General features: G+C 43.7%; 1 protein-coding gene across 1 annotated transcript; it reads left to right on the top strand.

The window, feature by feature from the left end:
- Positions 1–5,080: 5,080 nt before the first annotated feature.
- Positions 5,081–25,233, top strand: LOC309352315 (O-acyltransferase like protein-like; the record flags this gene model as incomplete). The annotated part of the gene is made up of 15 exons (XM_081880674.1): positions 5,081–5,162; positions 6,280–6,419; positions 7,574–7,652; positions 9,449–9,587; positions 9,698–9,924; positions 10,660–10,830; positions 12,293–12,395; positions 14,398–14,499; positions 16,555–16,720; positions 16,830–16,909; positions 18,071–18,184; positions 18,707–18,836; positions 21,373–21,556; positions 22,253–22,395; positions 23,425–25,233. 15 exons carry the CDS (start codon positions 5,081–5,083, stop codon positions 23,545–23,547), a joined length of 1,983 nt encoding a protein of 660 aa, XP_081736800.1. The 3' UTR covers positions 23,548–25,233.
- Between the last annotated feature and the right edge of the window lie 2,240 nt (positions 25,234–27,473).

Below are 27,473 nucleotides of genomic sequence, written 5' to 3'. Positions count from 1 at the left end.
ATGATTGATGAGCTTCTGAGACAGGGTGGCCAAACAAACTATGATTGAGGAAGGGCACTGGAGTCATATGTGATGCCAAGCCAGATCTACAACAAACCAAATGTTCGTAAGCTAGCAACTAACCATTGCTTCAGACCGTGTTTTGCTGGCAGAAGGAAAAAAAAATAGATAACCAAAATATAGTTAAGCTGCTGGGCAGGCTTCAGACAACACTATGCCATTGTTCAGCAAACCATGGTTTAGCATTATGTGCAAACCAGGTCAATGCTTTAATGTGTATTTGAGGATGGTTCTGGTTTGCAACGGTTGGTTTGTGCACTTAGGAATACAGAGGAGTGAGCTGATTTCTAGTGTGTTCCTCTGAATTGGCCACCTAGTGAGTTTCAGCTTCATGTGCCCTTCCTTCCTCACAGTCTCTTGGTCTCGCTCTCCAATTACTCGAGTAAAGTTTGGAATTCTGAACTACACGGTTACTATTTTCAAGGTTGTTTGTCTTCTGGTTAACACAGACAGAAGCCAAGCACCTCTTTTTGTTGCTTTCAGCTTGTTTTAGCTTCTCGGTTTACATGTATGAGGAGGAAATGCATTCAGGGGCAAGCAATCACAGAAATATGAACTGAGAGGTATGTTGCCAAGGTGATAGATGGAAAAGGTACTATTTGAGCACTGTGAGTCTTTTTCAGAGCGCCATCATATAGTACCATGCTGCACTCCATAAAGATGAAGGACCATGAAGCACTCTGAATAATGAAACTGTTCTATACGTGAATAATACTACCTACATAGTAGTTCTAATTTTGCAGCTAAAATGTAATTTCTTTTTTTTAAAAAAATGAAAAAGAACGAGGCCTGCTGTGTAATTCACACATCTCATAGATTTCTTAAAGGTTCTGGACCATACCAGCAATTAGAAAATGTTTTGGAGTGTTCAGAGTGCTTCACATAAATTATCTCAGTAATCCTTACAACAACCTTGTAAGGTAGGTCAGTATTATTATTATTATTGTTATTATTATCATCCCCACATTGCAGATGGCTGCATGTGTGGGGACAGAGCTCATATTTAAGGCAAGATTTGAACGTGGGGTTTCTCAGCTCATAGTCTTAACCCTCTGCACTAAACGTACGCTCTCGTCTACTCTGAATTGCACCCAGAGTCTCTTGGGACAAATAGTGTTAGCTCAGTGTTATGCAGTTCCCAGATCGCCCAAATTCTCTACCAAAATGTGTTACGTGGTGGAGTATTTGAGATTAATGGGGAAGCTGGTGGCCTGTATTTAAAAATACACACCACGTTGCTAGATCTCATGGTTATGGAATTAGCAAGGATTTGTAGAAGGTTGTCAGTGGTTTCCAGCCTCAATGGCTTTGCTCTGTCATCATGGTTGAAGCCAATAGTGCTTCTGGATACCAGTTCCTGGAAACTGCAGAAGGGGAGAGTACGCTTGTGCTGGCAGGTTTCCCATAGGCATTTGGTTGGCCACTGTGAGAACAGGATGCTGGACTAGATCTTAAGATCTTCTAGTTTTATTTTCAGCATTTAAAGCAGCTTTCTCCATGCATTTGTCCATGCCACGCACTCACATCCCCATGCGAGTTTTAACAGACACCCACAAGACTGTGCCTCTTACAAAAAAAATCAGCCCCAAGATGCCTGCAAAGTACAGTGGTACCTCTGGTTACATACTTAATTCGTTCCAGAGGTCCGTTCTTAACCTGAAACTGTTCTTAACCTGAAGCACCACTTTAGCTAATGGGGCCTCCCGCTGCTGCTGCGCCGGCGGAGCACGATTTCTGTTCTCATCCTGAAGCAAAGTTCTTAACCCGAGATACTATTTCTGGGTTAGCGGAGTCTAACCTGAAGTGTATGTAACCTGAGGTACCACTGTATATATAAGTCAACTTGCAAAAAAGTGCAGCTGGTGGCCACGAACCAGGTATCTGCAGAAATTAAATGTTCAAAGCGCCGCCAGTGTATCCGTTTTCTTCTGGGCTGGCAAATGCTCCGTACGGAGCCCTCATGTGCGAAAAGCTCCGCCTGGTTTGTGACAGAACGTGCGCCTGAGGTGCTCTGTGTACAAGCCAGCTGCACCACCTTGTTGGATTTGTGTGGCTGTTAACAGGAGACACCCTTCGGAGGCAGGTTTACGATCTTGCACTATGTGCTGATACTTCCTCCTCCTCCTTCTCTCGTGGCATAAACCTGTTAATTTAGCACCTTTTGATTTGCATTTCCCAAACACTGTCAGTCTCCTCTTAGGAAAGTATGGTGCTTTTGGAGGTGAGGAACACCTCAGAATGTACCTTCTATCAGTAACTCATGTTTTTATGGAAGTACAGAAGAGGTTCCATGCGCTGCCCTTCTTACACTAGTTTGGATTTTTGTGGGTTGCTTTTATACCACATATGTATTCCCTGAACCCAATTTTGTACTTTTTTAGAGGGGGGAAAAACACATTGAAAACAAAATGTTCAGTGTATGTACGTATGTATGTATGTATGTATATATAAATATATATATGTATGTATGTATGTATAGGGGGAGAGAGAGAAAGAAAACTGCATGATTATACTGTAGTTAAACGTTCCATTCTTGAAAACCAAGGGAAGTCGTCGCTGCTCTCGGGAATTATACATTTGTCCATAGTTACTTGTATGAAGACACATGTTGTATGTAAATAAATGTGGGGCTCCCCCTCCCACCTCTCTTTTGCCCCTAAAGAATTGTGATATTCCATTATTTATTGAGCAGAGGAAATACTGATCCACTGGTGTCCAAAGGGGGTAGTAGCTGTGTTAAATCTTTTGCAGCAAAAAATATCCAAAAGCCTTGTGTGGCACTTTAATCATAAGTTGCCAGCTTGGAGGTTTCTAGATGCTTTGGCCTGCCATTCCCATCAGCCCCAGCTGGCATAGTCTATACTGGCAGGGGGCTGATGGGAGTTAGAACCCATAGAACCGGAGAGTTCGAAGGGACCATGAGGGTCATCTAGTTCAACCCCCTTTTGCCCAACGTAAAACTCGAACCCACGACCCTGGGATTTAAGAGTCTCTATCGACTGAGCTGTAGGCCAAAACACTCTGTTGGCAAGAAAGCCGTGTTAGCCTTTAAGGTGCCTCCAGATTCCTTGCCATCTTCTAACGTTTTTTCCGGATATTCTGTCAGAAGCAAAACGAGTTCTCAGTAGCTGAACATTATTTGTTCTTCGCTTCGTTGATGATGACCAGTGAATGCTTGTTATTCCTTTTCTCCCTCTTTTTATACTCATCAAATATCGGGAGGTTATGGACAACGTCTTGATTCTACCCTGTAGCTGAATATGCAGGATCCTGTTACACTTCTGTCAGTGATGTATACTAGCTTGTCACTGCCTTTTAAAACTTTTTTTAAAAAAGAAACTGTGTACCTCTTACAGCCTCACGCTTGTCGATGTGCACTTTTTGACCTGTGTAACAAATGGGCAGTCACTATGCAGTGATGGTGTTTTATTTTGGGGGGGTTTTTTGTACAAAGTGAATGGAATAATAAAGGTTACCTTTTTATTACAAGACTCTTTCCATTGTTGTTGTTTTGTTTATATTTGTATGGCCTTCCCATTATCGCAGTCTTCCAAGACAAAACACTGTTCTAAACCAGAAGCTTTATCCCTGCCACCACAATCAAGTACATTTTTAGGCAGTCAAATATGTTCATTCAGATATATTCTTGAAGCTGGTCTGTAGCTTTGTGTGTAATCCTATGTCGAATTTTCGGAAGTGTATACTTTCGTGATAGTTCTGAAATTGTGGTGAGGGAGCACCATGGAAAGGTAACAATCACCTGCCTTGATCTCTGTAACAAATTGCAGCAGGTGCTTTTAAAAAGCACAGAGGAAGTAAGCAAGACATCCAACCTGAGAAAACACTGAGGCGCAAAGAGCCTTTTTCACGCTATTTGTGCAATTTCCACAGCATTGCATCTGTTTTGCAAGGCGAAGTGATCCTTTTTCAATTAAGATGCGGTTGCCTTGTCTTCTCACCTAAGGCAACTGGCTTGAGGCCATTATATATACCGCCAGGCCTAAAGGAAGAAGTCTAGAGGTAAACGAGGTGTAGAAATGGCTTCTGGGTTCAAACTCCTCCTGCTTCTTTTACTGCCTTTTGCTTCTGTTGCAATAAATATAACTCTTGGATGTTGGGAAGACGTCACAGAATTCCTTTCTGACCTGAATGCAGAAGAACCCAAAGCTTACGCCGTAAGGAGTAAGTAGAATATTTTAAAAGTGTGCTTGCTTGAGTTTTCTTGGCCTGTTAATTTATTTGAAATATGTATCTCCACACCTGCTAACTGGGATTCTTGATGTGGCTTAAAAAAGTATTTCAAATACATATAATTAAAGCGGCAGTCGGGATATTAGCTGTGGTCGTTGTTGTCCATTGGAAAGGTTAGAGTGAACAGCAGGAAGACCAATAGTAGGTGCAGCCAGAGCCAATGACAGGCAAAACCAACTAATTTTTGTTTTGCCCCCCCCCCCAAATCTTTCAGCTGAATTCCACAAGTTACCATCTCACCCCTCTTAGCAACCCTTTCGCCCAGGCAGGAATGCTTTCTGGGATCCAAGGCAAATTCTTAAAAGGGAAACAGATATAGCATCCGGCTCATCCGTCACTCCCCAGAAACCAACTCCCTCTCATACAAAAATGTAGCCTGGACCGATGGGCTAGGTGCATGCGGGGTTAGACTAACCCTGAGGCTCTGGCAAAAATGCGCTCAAGACCGCACCAGCCAAATTTTATGAAGTTTATTATTAATAAAAAAGTAAGGACGAAGACAAGCAGAAGAGGCAGAATGTTGCTTCAAGGAACCTTTCAGTTTAAGTCTATCCCAATACACCTGCTTACAAACAGGCTTCTGGTCTACTCACGTGTAGCAGTCGTTGGATGGGATTTGTGGGACAGGGACCATTTGGCCGCAGTCCATTTTTAAGGGGTTTGGACCCAGGTGGGACTTGTCTGACAACAGACTGTGTCCTGCCAGTCACCAATAATGTCATTTTAGGTAGACCGACACCTTTTGGAAGTTGGGGTGTGTGTGGCCATCATGGTCTTAATGACCACCAGAATTCTCCATCTCTTTGCCGGATGGAAGAATTTTACTGGCGTTACTTTTTCATTGCAGTTGGGTAAGAATAATCACCCAGGTGATGCATTTTCCTACACAACTATTAACTAGGCTGAATATCACTGGTTGTCTCCATTTCTCTGTGTATTCATTTTTTTTAATAGATTATTTTTATTCAATTTTTCCAATACAAAATTTATACAAATCATACATCTTTTTTATATCCATTCTCTTTTTGACTTCCCTCAACTTGCCTGATACTCCTTCCCTTCTTAATTTCTTACACATTTCTAAAGCCTTTCTTCAATTATTTTTATAAATTAATTCTTAGTTTTACTCATATTCTAACGTTTCTTCTTACAGAGCTTCATTAAAACTTACAAACGTTATTTGATTATCACTTAATTTATGCATATATTCTGTAAACTTTTCCCAATCTTCTATAAATCCTGATCTCGTCGATCCTTCCAGTCAGTCTTATCGAGTTCTGTCCATCTCTCTGTGTATTCAGGGAGAGGCATAACTTCTTCTCTAAGGCAGATGTAAGAGATCAGGACCCTTTGCTACATCCCCAGGCTAATGCCAGCTTTGGGGAACCCATCCTTAACTACCATGTCCTAGGGTATCAAGTATAAATAACCAAATTAGTAAAAAGTAGGACCGGGTGGCACTGTGGGTTAAACCATAGAGCCTGGGACTTGCCGATCAGAAGGTTGGCGGTTCGAATCCCCGCAACGGGGTGAGCTCCCATTGCTCGGTCCCTGCTCCTGCCAACCAAGCAGTCCGAAAGCACGTCAAAGTGCAAGTAGATAAATAGGTACCGCTCCGGCGGGAAGGTACACGGCGTTTCTGTGTGCTGCTCTGGTTCTCCAGAAGCGGCTTAGTCATGCTGGCCACATGACCCGGAAGCTGTACACCGGCTCCCTCAGCCAGTAAAGCGAGATGAGCGCCGCAACCCCAGAGTCAGCCACGGCTGGACCTAATGGTCAGGGGTCCCTTTACCTTTACCTAGGACCATTCCAACCAAAGCATTTGGCAGAGTAGCGGTGGGTGCAGGCAGCTGAATCCTCTCATTTCCCCCAAAATGCCTCTGGTCCCCTTCCTTTCATTGCATCCTTCCTTTGGTCAGTTTATGGGTGGACCATGTGTTGCCCAGCATCCTTGCTTTGATTTCACAGTGTACGATTCTGTTGGGAAACCTGGCAGCAATGTCCTTGGTGGGAATGTGGACAGACTGGGATCTTACACTGAATGCATTTCTGCTGAGGCACCTTCCGGAAGATTCCGAGGGCAGTACTGCAAACTCCAAGTACAGCAGGTGTGTGACCTACTTTGGGTTGGCTGAATGACTGTGTTGGAAGGGCAACTCCCAAAGGTTCTTCAGCAAAAAAAGAGAGAGACTCCATGTGAAGACAGAGGTAAAATTGGTGAAGACAGAGGTAATATTCTAAAGTGAGGATAAGTTACCTTAAGGAATTTCATAGGTGGGAAATGTCCTGTCTCCTCCTCTCCGCACCCTGTATTCCTTAAAAACTGCTCTGGAATGAATGTGGAATGAAATAGGGGGACTTCTAGGGGAGAGGGTATAATTATAATCCAAAATTAGGCAGGAATCCTAAAATAAATTAAGGAAGTTAACGGTAGTCATTGATAGCCACAGGGCACATGTGGATGTTGGGGGGAAGAGGGGACAGCCAACTTTCCTTCTTTGATCTTAAGCTAACTTACTTTAAGCTCCAAATGCACAATTATTCTAGAATCTGAAACGGTGCTCTTTAAAATTTCAGCGAGGGGCTGGATTGTAGGCTCTTGTACAAGACAGTAGATCCCCCCCCCCCCTTAAAAACAAAACACACAAAAAAGAATTATCTCTGCTGTTTGTTAGAGCTCTGATAAATTAAAATCTTAAATACCTGGTCTCAAATGCCCACGCATACGTGAGCAAAGCACTGCCTTCTAGGCTACAGGTTTATTCTGAGGATAAAAAGCTCAGGATACAAATGGAATTAATACCTAACTGGCAAGTCCTGTAACTTTTAATAATTATACAGAAAGAAGGATTTTTAGCAGGCTTTCCTACTTTGACTTCAGCCCCTCAGACAGCTCATTTTGAGTGTCAGGGAAGAGCAGCGAATTGTTAGTTTTTTTAATATACTGGGGTTGCATTTTTACTGGCAGGGAGTGGGCAAGGGGACCATTTCTTATTGCACCACAGGCAGCAAAATGTCTTGGGCTGTACTTTTAAACCCCAGAGCAGATCTGTAACTGTCCTCGGCTGCATGACCGCCTGGCCTCTGGTGAATCTTCTTATCCCACTGATGTGCAGAATCTCAGTATTTTTCAAGTTTTGCCAGAATGCCCTTGAAATCAGTGCATCTTGGGTATCTACTCTATTTGTCTACTTTTGCCAGTATCTCTATTTTCTCTTAAACCTATTGCAACAAGAGAACTGAAAAGCATTCTACTTCTTAGGACGGAATTGATTACTACAATGGATTATGTGCCCCCAGTTCCTGCCAGGAAGAAGAAATTACGGCACTGGCCATGCTAGGTAAATTGACTGTGATTTTGTTGCTTGTTGTTGTATAACATCTTGTAGGTGAAACTGAAGATCCAATGTGTGTGGATTTATGAAACATGTCTTGAGTTCACACACCGTGTGTAAACCGTCACTCATGCTTTTTAACATGAGTTTTATTATTTGCAGATTAAACAAAGAAAACAAAGGGGGGAATTATTAAAGAAAATAAAGAAAAGGAAATAATATATGGAGAATACTAATAGTAACCATGAGCCACCATCCATTCACACCACAGACACATTAATGTCAGTACATGCACCTGGTAATTAAACATATAAGTTTGGAGAGAAACAAACCACGGGTCTGCATTCAGATGACATGGCAAGCCATGGGTTATGGTTAGTGGCTCCTAGCGCAACCCGAAGCAGAATAGTGCAGACTTCGTGCACCAGCATGATGTTCATAAACCATAGTCAAACCTTGTTTGTGGTTTAACATGACATTACAAACAGGCTAGAGTGTGTACCTAGACTGATCTACTTTTGCTCTCCTTCAAAGCTCCCGTGCTTACTATCTAAAATAAATAACACCCCATTTCCACAGATAACTGTCAGTTTGCATTTCTTAGTACAGAAAGTATTGATCAGATGTGTAGAGATCTTTCCTGTTCTGCTTAGTTCAAGTGGGTTCTGGAAGGTTTATTTCTATGTGAAAGAAACAAGCGGACGGTTTCTGGTGTTTGGGTTATTCCTTCAGAGAAGCCGAGTACAGGTGGTTTAAACTGGTTCTATTATCTCTTCTGTCAGGGTCATGCCGACTATATTAATAGTCCAGAAAGAGCCTGGGTTTACTTTCTCTTTCTATCTCTTTCTTCTGGTGTGGCGTTCTGTATGCTTAATGTTAAAGTTTAGTCTTATTATAAGTTCTTGTAAGTTTAAGGTAAGTCTAAGATAAGCTGCAACTGGATTTCTTATGAACAGTGCCAATCCTGAATTTATTGGATTTGTGACCATTATGTTCATTTCCCTTCAGTAGCAGCAGTGCTTTTTTCCTTAAAAAAATGTTTAAGGGTACTCTCATTTTCCTACGCATATTGAAATACTGCCCCAAAATGAGGCCAAACTTAGATTCACAAAATGTTTAGGGGTACGAGTACCCCTGCGTCCCCCCATTAAAAAGCAGCAAGGCTCTGCTGGATGAAATACAATTGCCTCTGGTCTATTTTTGGGGAATCCTGCAATGTGCTTAAGTCGTTACTCCTATTTTTATTCCTTCTCATTTTTCATTGGCCTCTTTGTTCTTTACAAAGAACAGGGAAAACAACATTATAAGTACTTTTGAAAGGGAGAATGGATACTTTCATTTTTCTGATTGCACTGTATGCTAGCCTTCCCCATCCTGTCACCCTCCAATGGCTGAAGAACTCCATATCCCATCGTCCCTGACCCTTGGCCATGCTGACTGGGGTCCAACAGCATTTAGCAGACCTCAGGTTCTAAGACCTAGGTCACTGTTGGTCACCTGCAATTTGGCCCTTAAACTGACCTCTCATGGGCTTATACCAACTCCTTTTCTTCCATATTTCTGCAAGGACGGTGAAACAACCAAGGGAATTCATGTGAGAGATTCATTTCCTAAGGCCACTAGAAGTTTATAATTTTTTGGAAAATGTGCATTAAAACCTTTGTGCCGAATAGAAACACTTTCTGGGACTTAAAAGAGCAAATGTTTCCATTTACTCCCTTGAACAAGCTGGTAAAAATTGTGATCACAAAAGGCTCCATTGTCCTGACCGTGAAATTATTAACTTATTCTTCCTTTGACAGGTGTATTTAAATTCAAGACCATCTCTTTCCTATTGCCTTTTCCGTCTCTGTTCGCTGTGAATTCAACGGCCTCGTTCCCGACTGTGGCCAGATGCGCTAAGAACCTTTTCCCTATTGATGTGTTTGTAGCGGTTTGTTTGTAAGTACTGACCGCGGACGTCTCAGCCCAGCCGTGAAACTGACCCTGAAGACCGTGCCTCTCAGGAGCAAGAATCACTCTGCAGTAATGAACTTCTATTTCCCTTCCAGGTTCGTTAGCGTTTCCTTCATCATCTTGCCAATCATTGGAACCATTTACACCGCTGATGTATGGGAGAAGGCTAAGCGCAATGAATTGCCATCGGACGGTTTGCCTCCCGCAAATTACGGAAGCACATCTTTCGTTGCAAGAGATGCAAGCGAATCAAAAGCAGAGAGGAAACATAGTCATGAACCTGTATCAGCAGCGTTGGCCGCATTTGATGGTTCAAAGCAAAGTAGGCATTGCATTATTATTAATGGTGATGTTGGTAATTATTTTTATGGCACCTACTGTGAGCAGGAAGCATCACAGAGTGCGGGGCGTGGGGACGGCAGGTCTCCGTCCCGAGGTGTTTACAATCTATTTTGAGATAGTAGGAAAGGCAACAGAGGGAATCGAGGGCAAGGAGGCGGGACGAAGCCAGCCCTGAAATCTTCAACTCCCACAGGGTTCATTTGGGTTCAGGTTCAGGATAATTTTAGGAGGATTAAAAATTCCATTTCAGGTTTCTCTGTGGCAATCTACACAAAACAAATTTTGAAAGGTATTGAATTGTATTCTGTGTAGCACCAAGGAACCATCTCCATCTCTCCTCCGCTCGCACCCCCCCCCAAATCTGTTCTGAGTTTCTCCCCCCAACCCTCCGGAGCAGAGAAGAGGGAAGTCCTGTGGGGCTAGCAAAAATCTTTGCACAGGCTTCCCCTTTGCAGATGAATGGGACTCCAAGTGCAGCCTATGAAATTGGAAGAAAAGCACTGTTGTTTGTTTGGGAAGCTGTTTGTCCATTAATTATCCCCCATCATCTGCCAGTCTTAAAATGCGATCCCATGCATGTCTACTCAGAAGTAAGCCCCACGGAGTTAAGTGCACACATGCTTTCAAAAAAGGGCTATTTCTTCACTCTACATGGCAGAACATGTATAATCTACATGGTATAATGAATTGATTTCTGCTGCTTTAATATTCTTAGGTACCTTGGACTGCGTTCTGAAGTGTTTTTCCTTGCAAAACCATCTCCCAGCCATTTGGCTGATGAAACCCTATAAAGAAGTCTCCTTGGCTCTAAATGGTATCAGAGCGCTGAGTCTCTTGTGGGTAATTTCTGGGCATACAAGTCAAATGACAGCGTGGCAGAATTTAGGTAGGAGCTGAAGCTACAAAGGCAGATATACACAGTGTTCTCTAAATGAACTCACTACTCATTTCAACTGCTATTTTATTCCATATTTGACACCCGGGATTGCAGTTCATGGGCTGTGACTTGCTGCTAAACAGCCCTGGCTTGGTTTTTTTTTCTTTTTTTTGACAGGGCGATCAGTTATGTAGAGGCAATGAGATTTGTTCAATAGAGAGTTGTAAAGAACAATGAGAATCCTCACTTGATATATCTCATTCAGTGCATTTCACATCTTTCCTGGGTCCTTTAAGAATGATTATAGGGAGGCTGAGCTGCTGTTTGAACTGGAAAGGACCTTTTCAGTAACCAGACCAAAACTTTGTGATTCTCTGCTTCAGAGAGAAGAATCTGATGTTCTTCCTCCACACTGTGGAAGACCTGTTTGCTTTTGAACTTTGGTTGATAGGATTTCACAGCTTTCCTCTATTTCTCTCTGTGTGTTTCTCTCCTTCCCTTGTGTGTGTGTAATTTCAGAGGCAGGAAACCTGTGGCTCTCCAAATGTTGCTGAACTCCAACTCCCATAATTCCCATCCACTGAAGCTGTTAGCCATGACTGATGGGAACTGGAGTACAACAATATCTAGAAGCCCGTGAGGTCTCCTCACCTCTGAGATATAGTGTGTTTCTTTGTCTTTCTTGGCTGCCTTGGACATTTTGGAAATGTGAGATATAAATGTTGTAAATCAATAAAATTTTGAAGGGTTTCCTGAACATACATTCTGTAAAAGAAGGATTAAGGACACAGTGACAAGAACTTCATTGTCTATCTTGAACAAGAACAAACCAACAATAGGACACTGCTGACTCAGTGTCCCAGATATAACTAAATCTAGTTCCATCTAGTGACACCAGACGCATGCCAATTTTCATTCCAGCACCTCAGTCTTCAAGGAGGACAATCACACTACAGTGTGTTTTGTTTCATTTCTTCCTCGCCTTTGAATGGGCACAGGAGGTTGTGTGATTGTTTTCTGGGTTGCCCCAATTTCAATACAATATTTCAATCTTCAAGACAGGCACACACACTCATCCCTTTTAGCTGGAGAGGAGCAGCAGTTCTAACATTTCAAAACATCCTCTGTCTAACAAATAGTTCCTGTAAGCTTCGAAGAGACATGAAAACGTCAGTAGGGCACTGTATTTGCAAAGTCTAGCCTAACATAAAGTATGAATGCCATAGCCTGAACATTCAAAGACTCATTATTTGAACTCCTAATATTTGTAAACTGCTTTGGAAAGGTATTAAGTGAGAGGAAGGGAACTTATTTTTTAAAAAAAACATAGACACAATTGGACCTGATTTGTTCCATGTTTCTCTTCGTTTGCAGAGATATGCTTGAGTTAAGTAGATTTCCAAATATCTCCTGACTGTTTCTCTCCCTCTCTCTCTCTCTCTCTCCCTCTCTCCCTTATATGTTACCACAGATAATGAGTTGGAATGGGAAGCTAAAGTGCTTAAAAGCCCTGTTTACGTATTATCTCTAAGTGGACCATTTTATTTAGGCGTTGACACATTTTTTCTCATCAGGTAAGTCAGATGTTAGGGGATGCGGGTGGCGCTGTGGTCTAAACCACAGAGCCTAGGGCTTGCCGATCAGAAAGTCAGCAGTTCGAATCCTCACAACAGGGTGACCTCCCGTTGTTCGGTCCCAGCTCCTGCCCACCAAGCAGTTGGAATGCATGTCAAGTGCAAGTAGATAAATAGGTACCACTCTGGCGGGAAGGTAAACGGTGTTTCCGTGCGCTGCTCTGGTTTGCCAGAAGTGGCTTAGTCATGCTGGCCACATGACCTGGAAGCTGTCTGCAGAGAAACGCTGGCTCTCTCGACCAGTAAAGTGAGATGAGCGCCGCAACCCCAGAGTCGTCCGCAACTGGACCTAACGGTCAGGGGTACCTTTACCTTTACCTTTAAGTCAGATGTTATTAGACATTTTTCTCCCTCTATTATTATTTTTAAATAAAAAAATAACCATCTAACATCTCATGGTAGTGAACCTTGCAAGTCTATAAAGATGGAACATGAGAATTATTCCCTGGTAATTATTTGAAGAAGCATTGGACAACAACAGGTGTTTTATTCATGCAGGATCTGTAGGACAATAGATCCTGCTGGTAGTCCATGCTGCCTGCCTCTGCTGCTCACCTACTTGACCCGCCCTGCCCCTGGGGGAGAAGGCGCATGGCGGCAACAGAGGCCAACAAGCCCAGGGCAGACTCCATGGAGGGAGGCCAGATCTGCTACCCATCTATCCAGAGCCTGCTGCCCTGAGGCAACTGCCTCAAATTGCCCCATGGGTTCACACCTTGCCTCTATGGGATCCCTTGCCATAGGGATCACATGGGACTGCTGGTGAGCTCATACAGCCAGGATTGCGTGGGATCCCTGGTTGTTTGAACTGGCACCTTCACCACCAACTACTGTGATCACACAAACTGCGCCCCCTCCTTGTCTGTTTCATGATGTCTGAGGACATATACGTATTTTTTGCACCATAACACTCACTTTTTTCCTCCTAGAAAGTAAGGGGAAATGTCTGTGCGTGTTATGGAGCGAATGCCTGCAGGTGGCGGAGGGGATCTGCTGCAGTTGTGAGCAGAGGATCCATGGTTCCCCTTCCTTCCCTCCTCCGTGGCTCGCTTTGAAACAGCAAAGAGGGAGAAGAGCTGCGGAGAGGGGAGGAGAGAGGGACAGAGAGCCTGCTTCTTTAAAGGAGCAAAGCGGGAGGGGAGCCTTCTCCCCTTATACCCCTCTTCTTCACTATTAGCAGCATCCTTCTCCACCCACCCCACACGTGCTTCTTCTCCCCTTAAACCCCTCTCCTGCATTATTAGCAGCATCCTTCTCCACACACCCCACGTGTCTTCCTTGTCCCTTGAGTGCTTTTCCTTCCTTTCCAACTTAAAACATGATTACAAAGCACGGATCTACATGGATCCTCAGGATTTTTGCACTGGGTCACCCCAAATTCACCATCAGATCACATAGCATGTCCATGGCTACATCTTGCACCAAAAAAATCACGCACCCACTGTTGCCTGGGGCTGCAGTGGTGCAAAAACGTGGTTACAAAGCATGGATCCACATGGATCCTCAGGATTTTTGCATTGGGCTACTCCAAACTCACTGCCAGATCACATGTCTGTGGCCACAGCATGAACCACAAAAATCATACATCCACTGTTTCGTTTAGTATATTTTTTTTCTTGTTTTCTTCCTCTAAAAACTATGTGCGTGTTATGGTCGGGTGCATGTTATAGAGCGAAAAATACGGTATTTTTCAACAGGATTTTGAGTCAGTTGCTTATTACATTGTGATGTCTACTTCATTTTCTTCATTCTGGCTATTTAGTTTTGGGTATTACAGCATTGTAACACTGTGTGTTTTCCTGTATTATTGCATTTGAGTTTATTTTTAATTTGGGGGGGGGCTTGTTTTTGTTTGTCACTTTGAATACCTCTGTTTGGAAAGGAAACTGAAGGACAGGCATTTTAGAACAGGCAATTAAACCTCAGTTCTTTTTCTCCTCAGTGGCTTTTTGAGCTGCCAGTCCTTTTTGAACATGTTGAATCTCTCTGAAAAACGGATCACCTTTCGCCTCACAGTAAAGTACCTGTGGCGCCGATTTTTCCGGTAACCGTTTGTGAGGGTTTGATCCATTTAGCAAAATGGGCATGAAGAAAGTCATTTGTCATTAGCCATGCTGGTACCTGAGGTGATATTTGCCTCCGCTATTTAAGAGTTTGAGGGAGTTGTGGGTATATTAGCATATTAATAGCCTGGGCCAGTGGTGGGGAACATTCTTCATCCTGAGGGCCCCATTTCCAGGGGTCACAGGGTGGAGCCAGAGGCAAATATGGGTGCAGCAATGAGTGTGACTCTTCCCTTTGTGCAGTATAATACATTCCAGCTATGCAGAATACATTCCAGCTATTTTTTTAATAATAATAATAATAATTTATTATTTATACCCCGCCCATCTGGCTGGGCTTCCCCAGCCACTCTGGGCGGCTTCCAACAAAATATTAAAATACAGTAATGCATCAAACATTAAAAGCTTCCCTAAACAGGGCTACCTTCAGATGTCTTCTAAAAGTCTGGTAGTTGTTGTTCTCTTTGACATCTGGTGGGAGGGTGTTCCACAGGGCGGGCGCCACTACTGAGAAGGCCCTCTGCCTGGTTCCCTGTAACTTGGCTTCTTGCAGTGAGGGAACCACCAGAAGGCCCTCGGCACTGGACCTGTGTCCGGGCAGAATGATGAGGATGGAGACGCTCCTTCAGATATACTGGACCGAGGCCATGCACATACATGCATGCAACTCTCCATCATGGCACACAACAGGCTTAATCACAGTTTAAGGACACATTCTAACTAGGCAAATTGAGTAGGGCTGGTAAATGAGCCAGTCCTGGGAAGAGAGGGAGAGACTCGAGGGCCATATAGAGAGATCTGGTGGGCATTTGGCGCCTGGGCCTGAAGCCTCTACTATTGTCCAAAGATAGCACACCTGACACCCTACAGATATTGTTGGGCCAGAACTCCCAGCAGCCAATGGTTGGGGGTGATGAAAGTTGTAATTCTAGTGGAAGGCATGACGTTGGATAACCGTGTCTTAAACACTGAACTTAAAAAACATTGAATTTTCCAGCAGTAATATAACATTCGCCTGAGAAGGAAAGCTAGATTCATGGTTTAAATGGAACAGTTCAGCTGCAAAGTACTTTTTTCCACTAGGCCTGGCATAGCTCAGTCATTAGAGTATGAGACTCCTAATCTCAGGGGTTTGGGTTCAAGTTCCATGTTGGGCAAAAATGATTTCTGCATTGCATGGGGTTGGACTAGAAGACACTCACGGTCCCTTCCAACTCTACAATTATATGATTCTATGGTTCCCAGGAAGTCTAAATGCAAGAAAGATCCTTCCTTCCTTCCTTCCTTCCTTCCTTCCTTCCTTCCTTCCTTCCTTCCTTCCTCTCTCTCTCTCTCTCTCTCTCTCTCTCTCTCTCTCTCTCAAAAATGAGACATACAGTGGTGCCTTGGTTCTCAAACGCCTTGGTACTCAAACAACTTGGAACCCAAACACTGCAAACTTAGAAGTAAGTGTTCCAGTTTGGGAACTTTTTTCAAAAGCCAAACGTGCTCCGTTTTGAGTGCCACACTTCCGTTTTGGGTGTTACACTGAGGTCTGCCTGTTTTTGCTATTTATTTTGCATTTCGGTTTTTGCGGCTTTTTTGTTGAGTTTTTGTGACTGTGTGGAACCCAGTTCAGCTACTGATTGATTGATTCTGTGACTGCAGTACATTGTTTATTGCTTTCATTTTCTGGATCAATTGTCTCTTTAGATAGTAAAAATCATACTAAAGTGCTGTTTTGGGGGTTGTTTTTAAAAGTCTGGAACTGATTCATCCATTTTGCATTGCATTCTATGGGAAAGTGCACCTTGGTTTTGGAACGCTTTGGTTTTGGAATGGACTTCCAGAACGGATTAAGTTTGAGAACTGAGGTACCACTGTACTATTAATTACTCCCGTTTGCTATTGAGCTGAGCTTGCAAAGGAATGCAGGGATGAAGTTTAAGGGAAGGGAGTCTGGTTTGCAAATGTAATCAGGTTTGAATTTATTTAACAATGTGTTGAAAACTGTGTGCCTGCATGCAACCCGACCACTTCTGCTCTTGTGTTTGTAGGCTTCAGCCACTCCATATATATTCCTTGTGCCTTTTAATCGGTGCCTACTCTGTTGCTCCTTGGGGGACATTTTGGGAGCTCTCGAAACTCGAGGTTGATAACTGTAGAAGAACGTGGTGGGCCAACCTACTGCTGATCAACAACTTTATTACTGGGCAAGAGTCAGTAAGTCTGTACGATGGACTATTTATTGGGCCATTGTATCATAATATATATTTTAAATAATATATATTAAAAGCATGCATTTGTCTTCCCATTCCCACCCCGTTTTCAGTGTAACGGATGGACGTGGTACCTTGCAAATGATTTCCAGTTTTATTTCACAACACCTCTGCTCGTCTATATTTCCATGAGGTGAGTATTTCTTCGGCAATGAACATCCACCATGAGGTTTCCTCGTAATTTTTTTATTTGATTTATTTCATTTCTATACCGCTTTGTATTTTCAAGGAAAAACCCTCAAAGCGGTTTGCAGCATATTAAAACATCAACAAAACAATCCAGAATCAAACTATTTCTGAAGAAAGTCAAATTATAGAGTATACAGTCAAAGCAACATAATTAACAGAAAACTAAAATATTATCTTAAAGATTTCAAAATAAAACATTGCAAAGGAAGTCAACTACAGAATACGTATTTAACACAAACAAAGTTAACAAAAAACATTTCAAAGAAAAAAACACCATTGCTAAGTGAAGTCAAATATAAATAGCACATTTAAAACAGGGTGTGGGGGAAGGAAGAATAGCAGTTTCCAGAAAAGCCTGCCTAGCCTTCTGCTGTTGCTGCCACCAGAGGGATCTAAGACCCCTCCACCCCACATGGGAGGCATGGATCAGAGTCCTGCTCATCTGAGCCTCTTGGGCTTGCCGATCAGAAGGTTGGTGGTTCGAATCCCTGTGATGGGGCGAGCTCCCATTGCTCTGTCCCATCTCCTGCCAACCTAGCAGTTCGAAAGCATGCCAGTGCAAGTAGATAAATAGGTACCGCTTTCCGTGCACTCTGGTTTCTGTCATGGTGTTCTATTGCGCCAGAATCGGTTTCGTCGTGCTGGCCACATGACCCGGAAAGCTGTCTGTGGACAAACGCCGGCTCCCTCAGCCTGAAAGCAAGATGAGCGCCGCAACCCCATAGTCGCCTTTGACTGGACTTAACCATCCAGGGGTCCTTTACCTTATCTTTTAGCATCTGTTTCTCTGTGAATTTCTTTTAGAACATGAGAAAACGGTACCAAATGGCACCCATTTGGTCTGTTGCTTTGTTTCTTCCAAGCTGAATGCATGCCTGTGGGTAATTAGAGTGTCAATTATTCTGCTTCCCCTTGGAAAACTACTTTTACTTCAGTTATAACAGGGAAATACATGCCCTCTCAAACAACCCTTTGAATATAAAAGTTAGAGATTTTTGTTATTGTTTTATCATTTAAATGAATAATGTAAAGTCCCCCCCCAAAAAAAAGGCCCCATCTGTTGCTTATATTTCTATTTTTGCTTATATTTCTATTGTTTTGGCAGGAGCAAGCAAGGAATTATAATTCTGGGGACTTTGCTGTTCCTGACGACTTTTACAGTGACAGCCCTGCTGTCATCGTTCTACAGGCTTCCTGTTGCAAATCCTCGTGATATGAGGTAAGGTTCTGGAAACTTCCCCCTTCAATAATAGGTCACAATAATATGCTGGGAGAGATCCAAAGCGCAGTCAGGAATCTAATTAACCAAGAGAAAGTAACCCTCTGCATGCTATGGGGTATGTCGGAGGTTCTTGAATCTTTGGAAACAGAAGTTGGAAGGGCACCCTGAGAAGAAAATTGCCCTTAATGGAGATGTCATCTGACTGACTCACTTCATCTGCCTAATGTGTTTTTTTCCCAACCGATTTTTTAAAAAGGCAAAACCTGTGAATTTTGAGAAGCAAATAAACAGGTGGTGCTATCACACTTCCTTTCAGAGCAGAAGACTTTGGATATGCCACGTTTGTTAACAGCAGCAACATTCAGACTTTGTTCTCATATATTTTACCTCAGGAGAATCGTTCCATTTGAGTCATCTGCCAAATGTTTTTAGTTAGGAATAGTTATCAGTTAATGCTCTTTCTCTCCCTTCAAGCCTTCCATATAATCTTTTTATAACCCGTTTCCAATATGCTTGCAGGAAAACGGCCACTGTGATGTATTTCGCAGAGTATTACTCAAAACCTTACTGCCGATACGGTCCATTTCTAGCTGGCATTCTTCTTGGGTTGTACATGAACCAGCAGCAAACCCCAGTCCTAAGGAACAAGGTAAATGGAGGGTGTGTTTAACAAACATTTGGGAACCTACCTGCACAACAAAATGTGTATTGATTTTAAACCATTTTAACTGTGGTGGCGCCCTCCAAAGAAATCTGGGACAGGCTTGGTGAGGTTTGTGTTGTGTTTCAATATGACCAACAGTGCCATTCAGAATATCTGGAACTCTGGATCCCTCCTGAGAATGCATTTGTTGTTGTTGTTTTCTGATCCTTTCCCCGAGTTTAACACCCCCCATAATGGGGGATCCTTCCAGTGTGAGGAATAAAAAAATAAAAACAAGCAGGAACTGCAACAAAAATGCTGCAGTGCAGAGTGCTCCTGTTCAGGGTTCCAGCAGCCAATCATGCTCTCTTCCAAGATACGCCATTCCTCCTCTCCCCAATGTTCTATCCTCTCCCAAGAGTTGGTTCGTATTCTGTTCCCTGTCTTTGGTTCCCTGCCTTCACAGGCAGCCATACAAATTGAAGGTTTTTATTTCTTTTTAAAAAAGTACCGGGTATACTTCCACAAACCTTGGAGTCCCTCCAGACCGACTGGTATTTCCCTTCTTGTGCCTTGATGGATCCATGCTCAAGGAATTAATTTTGCTATTACAATATATGATGAAACCAAGAAGGGACGAGTCCCTTTTGCACAAGCAACATCATTCTACTGCTGTGAGCCGTTGATGAAGGGTTCCTGGGGCACTGCTTGTTGGCCTGACAAATGAGGGAGCCCCTTTGATTCCAAATATTCAAGCCACCTGGAAGTGCTGTGCAAAATATTACCACTGGGGCGAGTGTTGCCTTGAAGTGATTCCACTGCAACCTGGGGAGAGAGAGAGTGAAAGCAGCCTTGATCAGCCAACGAGAGAAGTTGGCGCGTTTCGTGGTACACAATAAATGGGGAAGGTTTTGGCAAGGGGAGCAGCAGCCTCGAGAGGAGAGCAAGATGCAGTTGAAGCATCTAAGGGAGACTTTGTAGTTAAAATGAACACCATAAAAACACGAGGGACCCACAGTCTTTAAAACAGCCATGTCATATTCCAGTTTTGAGTGGAGCTGCCTTGCTGGGTGAGAAGTGTTTGTCTCCTCTCGCTTTTGTGTCCTGCATGCCACTTCCCCAGACCTAGATTTGTAACCTGTGGTTATTATGCAAGGCCCAGGGAGGGTCCTCAGTGGCGTAGCATGGGTTGTCAGCACCCGGGGCAAGGCAAGTAATTTGCGCCCCCTAACCCGTGGATTTGTGCCCGCTAACCCTAACCCCCAGATGTTGCGCCCGGTGCGGCCGGCCCCCCCTGCACCCCCCACGCTACGCCATTGAGGGTCATTGGTTTTCCTATTCACCCAGGTATTTGGTGGCTGAAATATTCTGTTCCTGACAACCTTGAAATTACTCTATTGTGAGGATTTGTGACTGTTTCAAGACGTTGTTGTTGATGTTGTTAAAATTTTGTCTTTGCAATTTTGTTGTTTGTTGTCTTAGGGAGGGAGGCTGGGATAATAGTAATTCTTATTATTTATTATTTATGAAGGAAGAAGCTAAATTTATTTTGATTTTGGGTAATGCATGCATATATCATAGTAAGCATCGTTTTAGAAGAGGAATTCCCTCCTATGAGAGAGAAGTGTCTTTCATCTGCAGTTTTTTGGAATAAAATAAGCACTTTTTACAAATCTCCTCTACACTGGTTGGTTTATTTTGTTCAATTAATCTAACTGGTTATGATGCATTAAAGACAGCGGGCCTTAAATATATGTATATTTTATTATTAAGTGCCTGAAAGCTGAGTAACTGAACCAAGTAATCTAAACATGTCAGTTTGCATTTCTTAGTGCAGAAAGTATTGATCTGATGTGTAGAGATCTTTCCTATTCTAATTAATTCAAGAGGGTTCTGGAAGCTTCTCTGTGTGAAAGAAACAAGCAAAAGGTTCATGATGTTTGGGTTATTCCTTCCGAGAAGCTGAGTACAGCCGGCTTAAACTTGGTACTGTTATCTCTTCTGTCAAGGTCATGCTGACTATAAAAGTTAGGGCCAGAAGGAGCCTGGGTTTCACTTTCTCTTTCTATCTCCTTTCCTTCTGGTGTGGTGTTCTGTACATAGTGATTAGACCTATTGTGAGTTATTGTAAGTTTAAGTTAAGTCTGCTGCAACTGGATTTCTTACAGACAGGGCCAATCCTGAACGTATTGGATTTGTGACCATTATGCTCATTTGCCTTCAGAAGCAGTAAAGCTCTGCTGGATGAAATTGCCTCTGGTCTAACAGTTGACAGAGGCAGTGCTAGATTTAGGGCAGTGCATGCAATTGCCCCGCACAGGGCACTGAGCTGAGGGGGCACAAAATAATGATGATGATGATGATGATGATGTTACCAAAGTCTGTCCACGACAGAAGAGACAGGAAGAGAAGGCCTGAACATTCCATTGAAAGAGAAGCAAAGTCGCTTCCCCTCCCAGATCTGACAAAACGACCAGAGTCAGGTGGAATTGTCCTAATGAACTAAGATGCAATCAAACGTCTCTTTCTCGTGTTTCCGCAGGTGCAGGCTTCCATCGGATGGCTTTCTGCAATGTTTTCCATGTTTATGGTAGTTGCTTTGGCCTATGCGTTACAAGACCCCCTCGACTTCTCACCTGCCACAGCCATTTACCAAGCTACTCACCGGACGGTGTGGGCTATTGCTGTGGGGTGGATAATTTTTGCGTGTGAGGAAGGCTATGGAGGTACGCTACAGAGCAGGAATGGGGAACCTCACGCCCGGGCAGTGGGGCAAATGTCACTCTCAGAGCCTCCTCATCGGGCCTCAGGAGTGGGGATCACTGGCGTAGTGTGGGTTGTCAGCACCTGGGGCAAGGCAAGTAATTTGCGCCCCCTAACCCGTGGATTTTAGCACTGATTTTAGCACTGCGAGTGCGAGCGCGCCCCCCCAGATGTTGCGCCCGGTGCGGCCGGCCCCCCCTGCACCCCCACGCAATGCCACTGGTGGGGATTTGAACCTTGGTCTCCCAGGTCCCGATCCGATACTCTGACCACTATACCACAATTGGGTCTTTAAAGGTTTGTTATTTGCTGTGGTCTAAAACACAGAGCCTAGGGCTTGCTGATCGGAAGGTCGGCGGTTCAAATCCCTGTGACGGTGTGAGCTCCCGTTGCTCGGTCCAGGCTCCTGCCCACCTAGCAGTTCGAAAGCACGTCAAAGTGCAAGTAGATAAATAGGTGGGAAGGTAAACGGCGTTTCCGGGCGCTGCTCTGGTTCACCAGAAGCGGCTTAGTCATGCTGGCCACATGACCCAGAAGCTGTCTACAGACAAACACTGGCTCTCTCAGCCAGTAAAGTGAGATGAGTGCTGCAACCCCAGAGTCGTCCGTGACTGGACCTAACGGTCAGGGGTACCTTTACCTTTATCTTTACCTTTTAGGTTTCATCAATTGGATGCTTTCATGGGGCTTCTGGTCGGTGGTTGCCAAAATCAGCTACGCCTGCTACTTGGTCCACCCAATGTTGATTTTGTTGTATAATGGACTTCAAGAAACGTCCATGCACTACTCGGACATGAATATGGTGAGTGATTAAGGATGGATGGATCTGTCAATTTTGGTTCTCTTCAGGATCTCGATTTTCCAAATTTTCAATTCAATTCCTTGCATTTCTGCAGCAATTTGAATTGTGTGTGTGTGTGTGTGTGTGTGTGTGTGTGTGTGTGTGTGTGTTTAAACTCCTCTTGAAAATTTGTCAGCCTTTTAGTGCAAATTTCACATTTTTGTGTGAAGTTTTGCAAACACACACATTCTTTCAAAGCGTTTTCCATAATCTAGTACACTTTGGTATGTTATTTTCACTAATATATACACTTTTATGCACATTTACCCTAGTATGGGTTTTTTTTTTTTTTTTGGGGTGGGCACATAACTTGGCAGCAGAACTTTATTATGATCAGAGAAAAAAACCAAAGCTCTGTCTCTCCCATAGCTTGCATTAGCCTTCCAGCCTAAGGCTATGTAGCTCCTGGTGAGGCTTCATTATCACATCTTTCTCTGGCTGTGCCTGGGAACAAAAGACTAAGAGGCAACTCCTATTCAAAATGGAGATTTAAAATTGAATACCTTAATCACATGATCTAAGGCTCAGTTGCCATATTTCAAATCTGGAAGCAAAACTTATTGACCTTTTTTTGAAAACAAACCCTCCACAACTGAAGGTTTGTGAACTATTTTTCTATGAAAGTCATCAAAATAACCACACTTCCGACATGGGTTGCCATACGCCTGGGTTTCCCCGTACATTTAATCAATTTTTGGAAATTCCTCCCAGACCCAATTTCCGAAGTACGAATCCTGGATATGTCTTGGGAATTCTGGACGTATGGCAGCCCTATCTAAGGTTAAACACTCACGTGAGAGCTAGCAGAGAACACCAGTTGATTAATTATCAACCTGTTAAAGCTCAGCGAGCTTCAGTACGCCTCAGTGGCATGTCCCAATGTTAAACCCTTTCAGCAATATGCATACAGCCATTCTCCATTTCAGTGTGCAGTTGAACAATTATGCTTAATAGATCTGCCCTTATTTCCGTTTGCACTTATCTTTTCAGTTCTATCTGTTCCTTGGACACTGCCTGATGACATTCATGGTTGGGCTGGCATTGACGGTGATGGTTGAGATGCCTCTGCAAGCGTTAAGGCGGGCTGTGCAACGACAAGTGGTTCAACTGTGAAGGAGGAAGCAGGAAAGGTGTGATGTCTTTAACCCTCCCCACCATACCCATTCCCTTTGAAGAAGAACCCTTCTGTTGTGCTCCAGAAGAACTGTATAGTGATGAAGATCTGAACTTTTGCACGATGAAGATCTGAACCAGGCTCTTCAGGAGTGATGTGGCTAAGAAATTTCAGAAACTGGAATTAATGGTCTGGCCAGGCCTCCCCATTAGATGGCCAATTGTGAAGCACACAGCTAACACCCCTCTTCTCTTCATTGCCACTGTTCCATGCTTTGCAACTACTTCTACATTCCTGCTTTGTTACAGTGAACAAATGGTTTACCAACCTTAGTTAAAAGAAAAGAAATACTCTGAGCCCATACAGTTCCGCATTTTAAATTCACTGAAATCAGTTGTTCCTAAACATTTTTGGGCCTCCGCCCCCTTGGCTCCATAAACTCACCCCCAGTGCCCCCTGCCCTATAAAATGATGATAGTGGTACCTCGGGTTAAGTACTTAATTCGTTCCGGAGGTCCGTTCTTAACCTTAAACTGTTCTTAACCTGAAGCACCAATTTAGCTAATGGGGCCTCCTGCTGCCGCCACGCTGCCGGAGCACGATTTCTGTTCTCATCCTGAAGCAAAGTTCTTAAACCCAAGGTAATATTTCTGGGTTAGCAGAGTCTGTAACCTGAAGCGTATGTAACCCGAGGTACCAGTGTATTCACAACAGCAGTTTGCATGACCCACTAAGGAATATAATAACACAATAAAATTCAAAACAGTAACAATTAATTTTATCCAAAATCCAATTAAAACTATTTAGCTTACTGATTTCAACAAACGAACACTATCCAGTGATGCCAACTTTTCAGAGTCTGAACGTCATTCACACCTCCAGTGACCTCCCCACCTGCTTGCGTCTTAGTGCCCTCCCCTGTATGGGAAATGCACACGGAAGACAAAAATGTATGGAGGAGTTAGTGATCTGACATGGTTACCCTTCCTGCCTCTGTTCCTTACCACTCCCTCGCTTTTGTTAAGTTCTTTGATGATGTGAGAACAGTCTTTAATGTCCTGAGAACGTTGGGAGGAGGTGAAGTCCCACACACAGCTGCCTTAATCAGTTGGGGAGGATAATGCTGGGTACCTTCTTTGATGTTGAACATTGTTTTGAGAAAGTGAGGCATTGGGAGGGGGTGGCTAATGGATGATCTGCACGTAGCCAGTCTTGGAGAGCCAGTGTGGTGTAGTGGTTAAGAGCGGTAGTCTCGTGATCTGGTGAACCGGGTTCGCTTCCCTGCTCCTCCACATGCAGCTGCTGGGTGACCTTGGGCCAGTCACACTTCTCTGAAGTCTCTCAGCCTCACTCACCTCACAGAGTGTTTGTTGTGGGGGAGGAAGGGAAAGGAGATTGTTAGCTGCTTTGAGACTCCTTCGGGTAGTGATAAAGCAGGATATCAAATCCAAACTCCTCTTCTTCTTCTTGGAAACCACACAGGCTATCTATAAAATCAGATGGTTTGGGCAGAGCTTCTTGAAAGCTTGTGCATGGACTGATCGGCCGCAGGGCCGTGCAAACTGAGGCTACCTGGGGGAGTCCCTTCGCCGCCTCTTGAGGGCTTCCAAGTAGCAGATTGAAGTGCTTGCTTGGTATTCTATACATTGCCCCGCTGTTTTAGAATAAAATATTTAATCTTTGCACTCACTTGTGTATTTTGTATTGCTTCTGAATCTCATTTTAAAAGAACTACCTTGCCTTTGGCAAGACATCCCCCCAGGTAATCCTAACACCCCTCACTAGGGGATGTTTCCTCCCACTTTAGAAACTCCCAATTTAAATCACAGCACTCTCCAGGCTACAGGAATAAAACAGGAGTTTGCTCCTCTTGACCTGATGCTAATAAACACATTGCCTTGGGAATAAATGGAATTTTGTATGTAGAACTATAGAATTGTAGAGTTGTAAAGGACCCTAAGGATCATCTCAGACAACCCCCTGCAATGCAGAAATATGCAGCTGTCTCATGGGGATCGAACTCATGTAGAAAAGGTTAATATATATTTTTAGAGTAAAAATATAAAAATGGGCATCTTGAAACCAGGTACACACTTGGCTGGTCATCCCGACCATCTATCTATCTATCTATCTATCTATCTATCTATCTATCTATCTGTCTCTATCATCTATCTATCATCTATCATCTATCTATCATCTATCTATCTATCTATCTATATCTATCTATCTATCTATCTATCTATCATCTATCTATCTATCTATCTATCTATCTATCTATCTATCTATCTATCTCTATCATCTATCTATCATCTATCTATCTATCTATCTATCTATCTATCTATCTATCTATCTATCCACAAGAGGAAAGAAAGAAAGAAAGAAAGAAAGAAAGAAAGAAAGAAAGAAAGGAAGGAAGGAAGGAAGGAAGGAAGGAAGGAAGGAAGGAAGGAAGGATGCTATAGGGACTAGCACAGGCACAGGCAAACTCAGCCCTCCAGATGTTTTGGGACTACAGTTCCCATCATCCCTGACCACTGGTCCTGTGAGCTAGGGATCATGGGAGTTGTAGTCCCAAAACATCTGGAGGGCCGAGTTTGCCTATGCCTGGACTAGCATCAGCCCCAGAGGGCCCTTGTACACCCATCCTAACCCAGGTGCTGATGATGATTAGGCAACTTTGTAGAGGCTCCTAGCCATGATGGTTGTATCTTTCCCAATAGCAGTCGAGGGGAGGGTGCTTTTGTGCGGTTGGCCACTGTGAGAACACGTTGCTCAGTCCCTTGGCCTAATCCAGCAGTTCTTTCACGGGCCTGTTTGCTGCTGCTGCCCCCCTAATCACCTGCCACTCTCTGGGTGGTCATTTTGGGGTCTGTGGGGCCCTGGACTTTGCCCAATCCACACCAGCCCTCTTCAGTTCTCCTTTCGAAGTTCTGTCGCCCATCCTAACTGGCTTTGGAAATATATACAGCTTAGTGCATATTTCAGCTTGTTTTCTATTTAAACATGGGTTGCTTTGGCGAAACAAATAAAACTAAAACAAGTTTCTCAACTGCATTATTAAGCATTCCCTTCTCGCCTCCTCAGTGCCAAGCATTCCTGTGAAGGTCAAACTTTGCCCTTAGGTTTTCGCATGTGGGATCAACTGGGCACAATCTTCTCCCGTGTGCTTAGCCTGCATTGATTGGAGGTGTGAACAGGACAGTGTGGACTTCAGGCAGTGAGTTGTCAAGGAGGCAGAATCCTGATTTCCAGCTTGGTGTTATCTTTTTCTCTGGCTAGGTGGAGTTTATATCGAGCAAAACAAAAGTCACTTTTACTTACATAGGAAGATGCAGCGGCTTCGATATCCCTTCTTTTGGTCAGCCAGTTATGTGGCCAGTGCTGATTCAGATACTAACCCAATGGCCTGTGCTGCACCAGGGGCACAGTTTGGTCTTCAAATTTCAGCGGCAACCTGTGCGAGGCCACAATTTGGCACACCCACCCTTCCCTTTTACTCTGCTCAATTGTGTAGTTGTGCTGCCATGCAGCGCCCCCTAGGTTTAGTGCTCAGTGTGTCAGAACTGGTTGTGCTGCCCCACTCTTTCTCCTCCCTAAATCTGGATAATTCCCTATGCTCTGAAAATCCAAATAGGAGAGATATGTGACTGCCTTGGGAATTTCGGAAACACCACATGGACAAGGGGGAATTTAAGGTGGCACTAGGGCAGGGTTCCTCGACCTCGGCCCTCCAGATGTTTTTGGCCTACAACTCCCATGATCCCTAGCTAGCAGGACCAGTGGTCATGGATGCTGGGAATTGTAGTCTCCAAATATCTGGAGGGCCGAGGTTGAGGAAGCCTGGGCTAGGGGTTCACAATCTGCATTAAGCCAAGGTATGGACGGGCTCTTCGTCTGAGCAGAATCCACAGCTGAAGCTGTTTTC

Source organism: Podarcis erhardii (genome assembly GCF_964252035.2).
Source record: "Podarcis erhardii genome assembly, chromosome: 11".
NCBI lineage: Eukaryota > Metazoa > Chordata > Lepidosauria > Squamata > Lacertidae > Podarcis > Podarcis erhardii.
The sequence above is the reverse complement of the archived record's forward strand: the minus strand, read 5'-3'. Positions and strand labels throughout refer to the sequence as shown.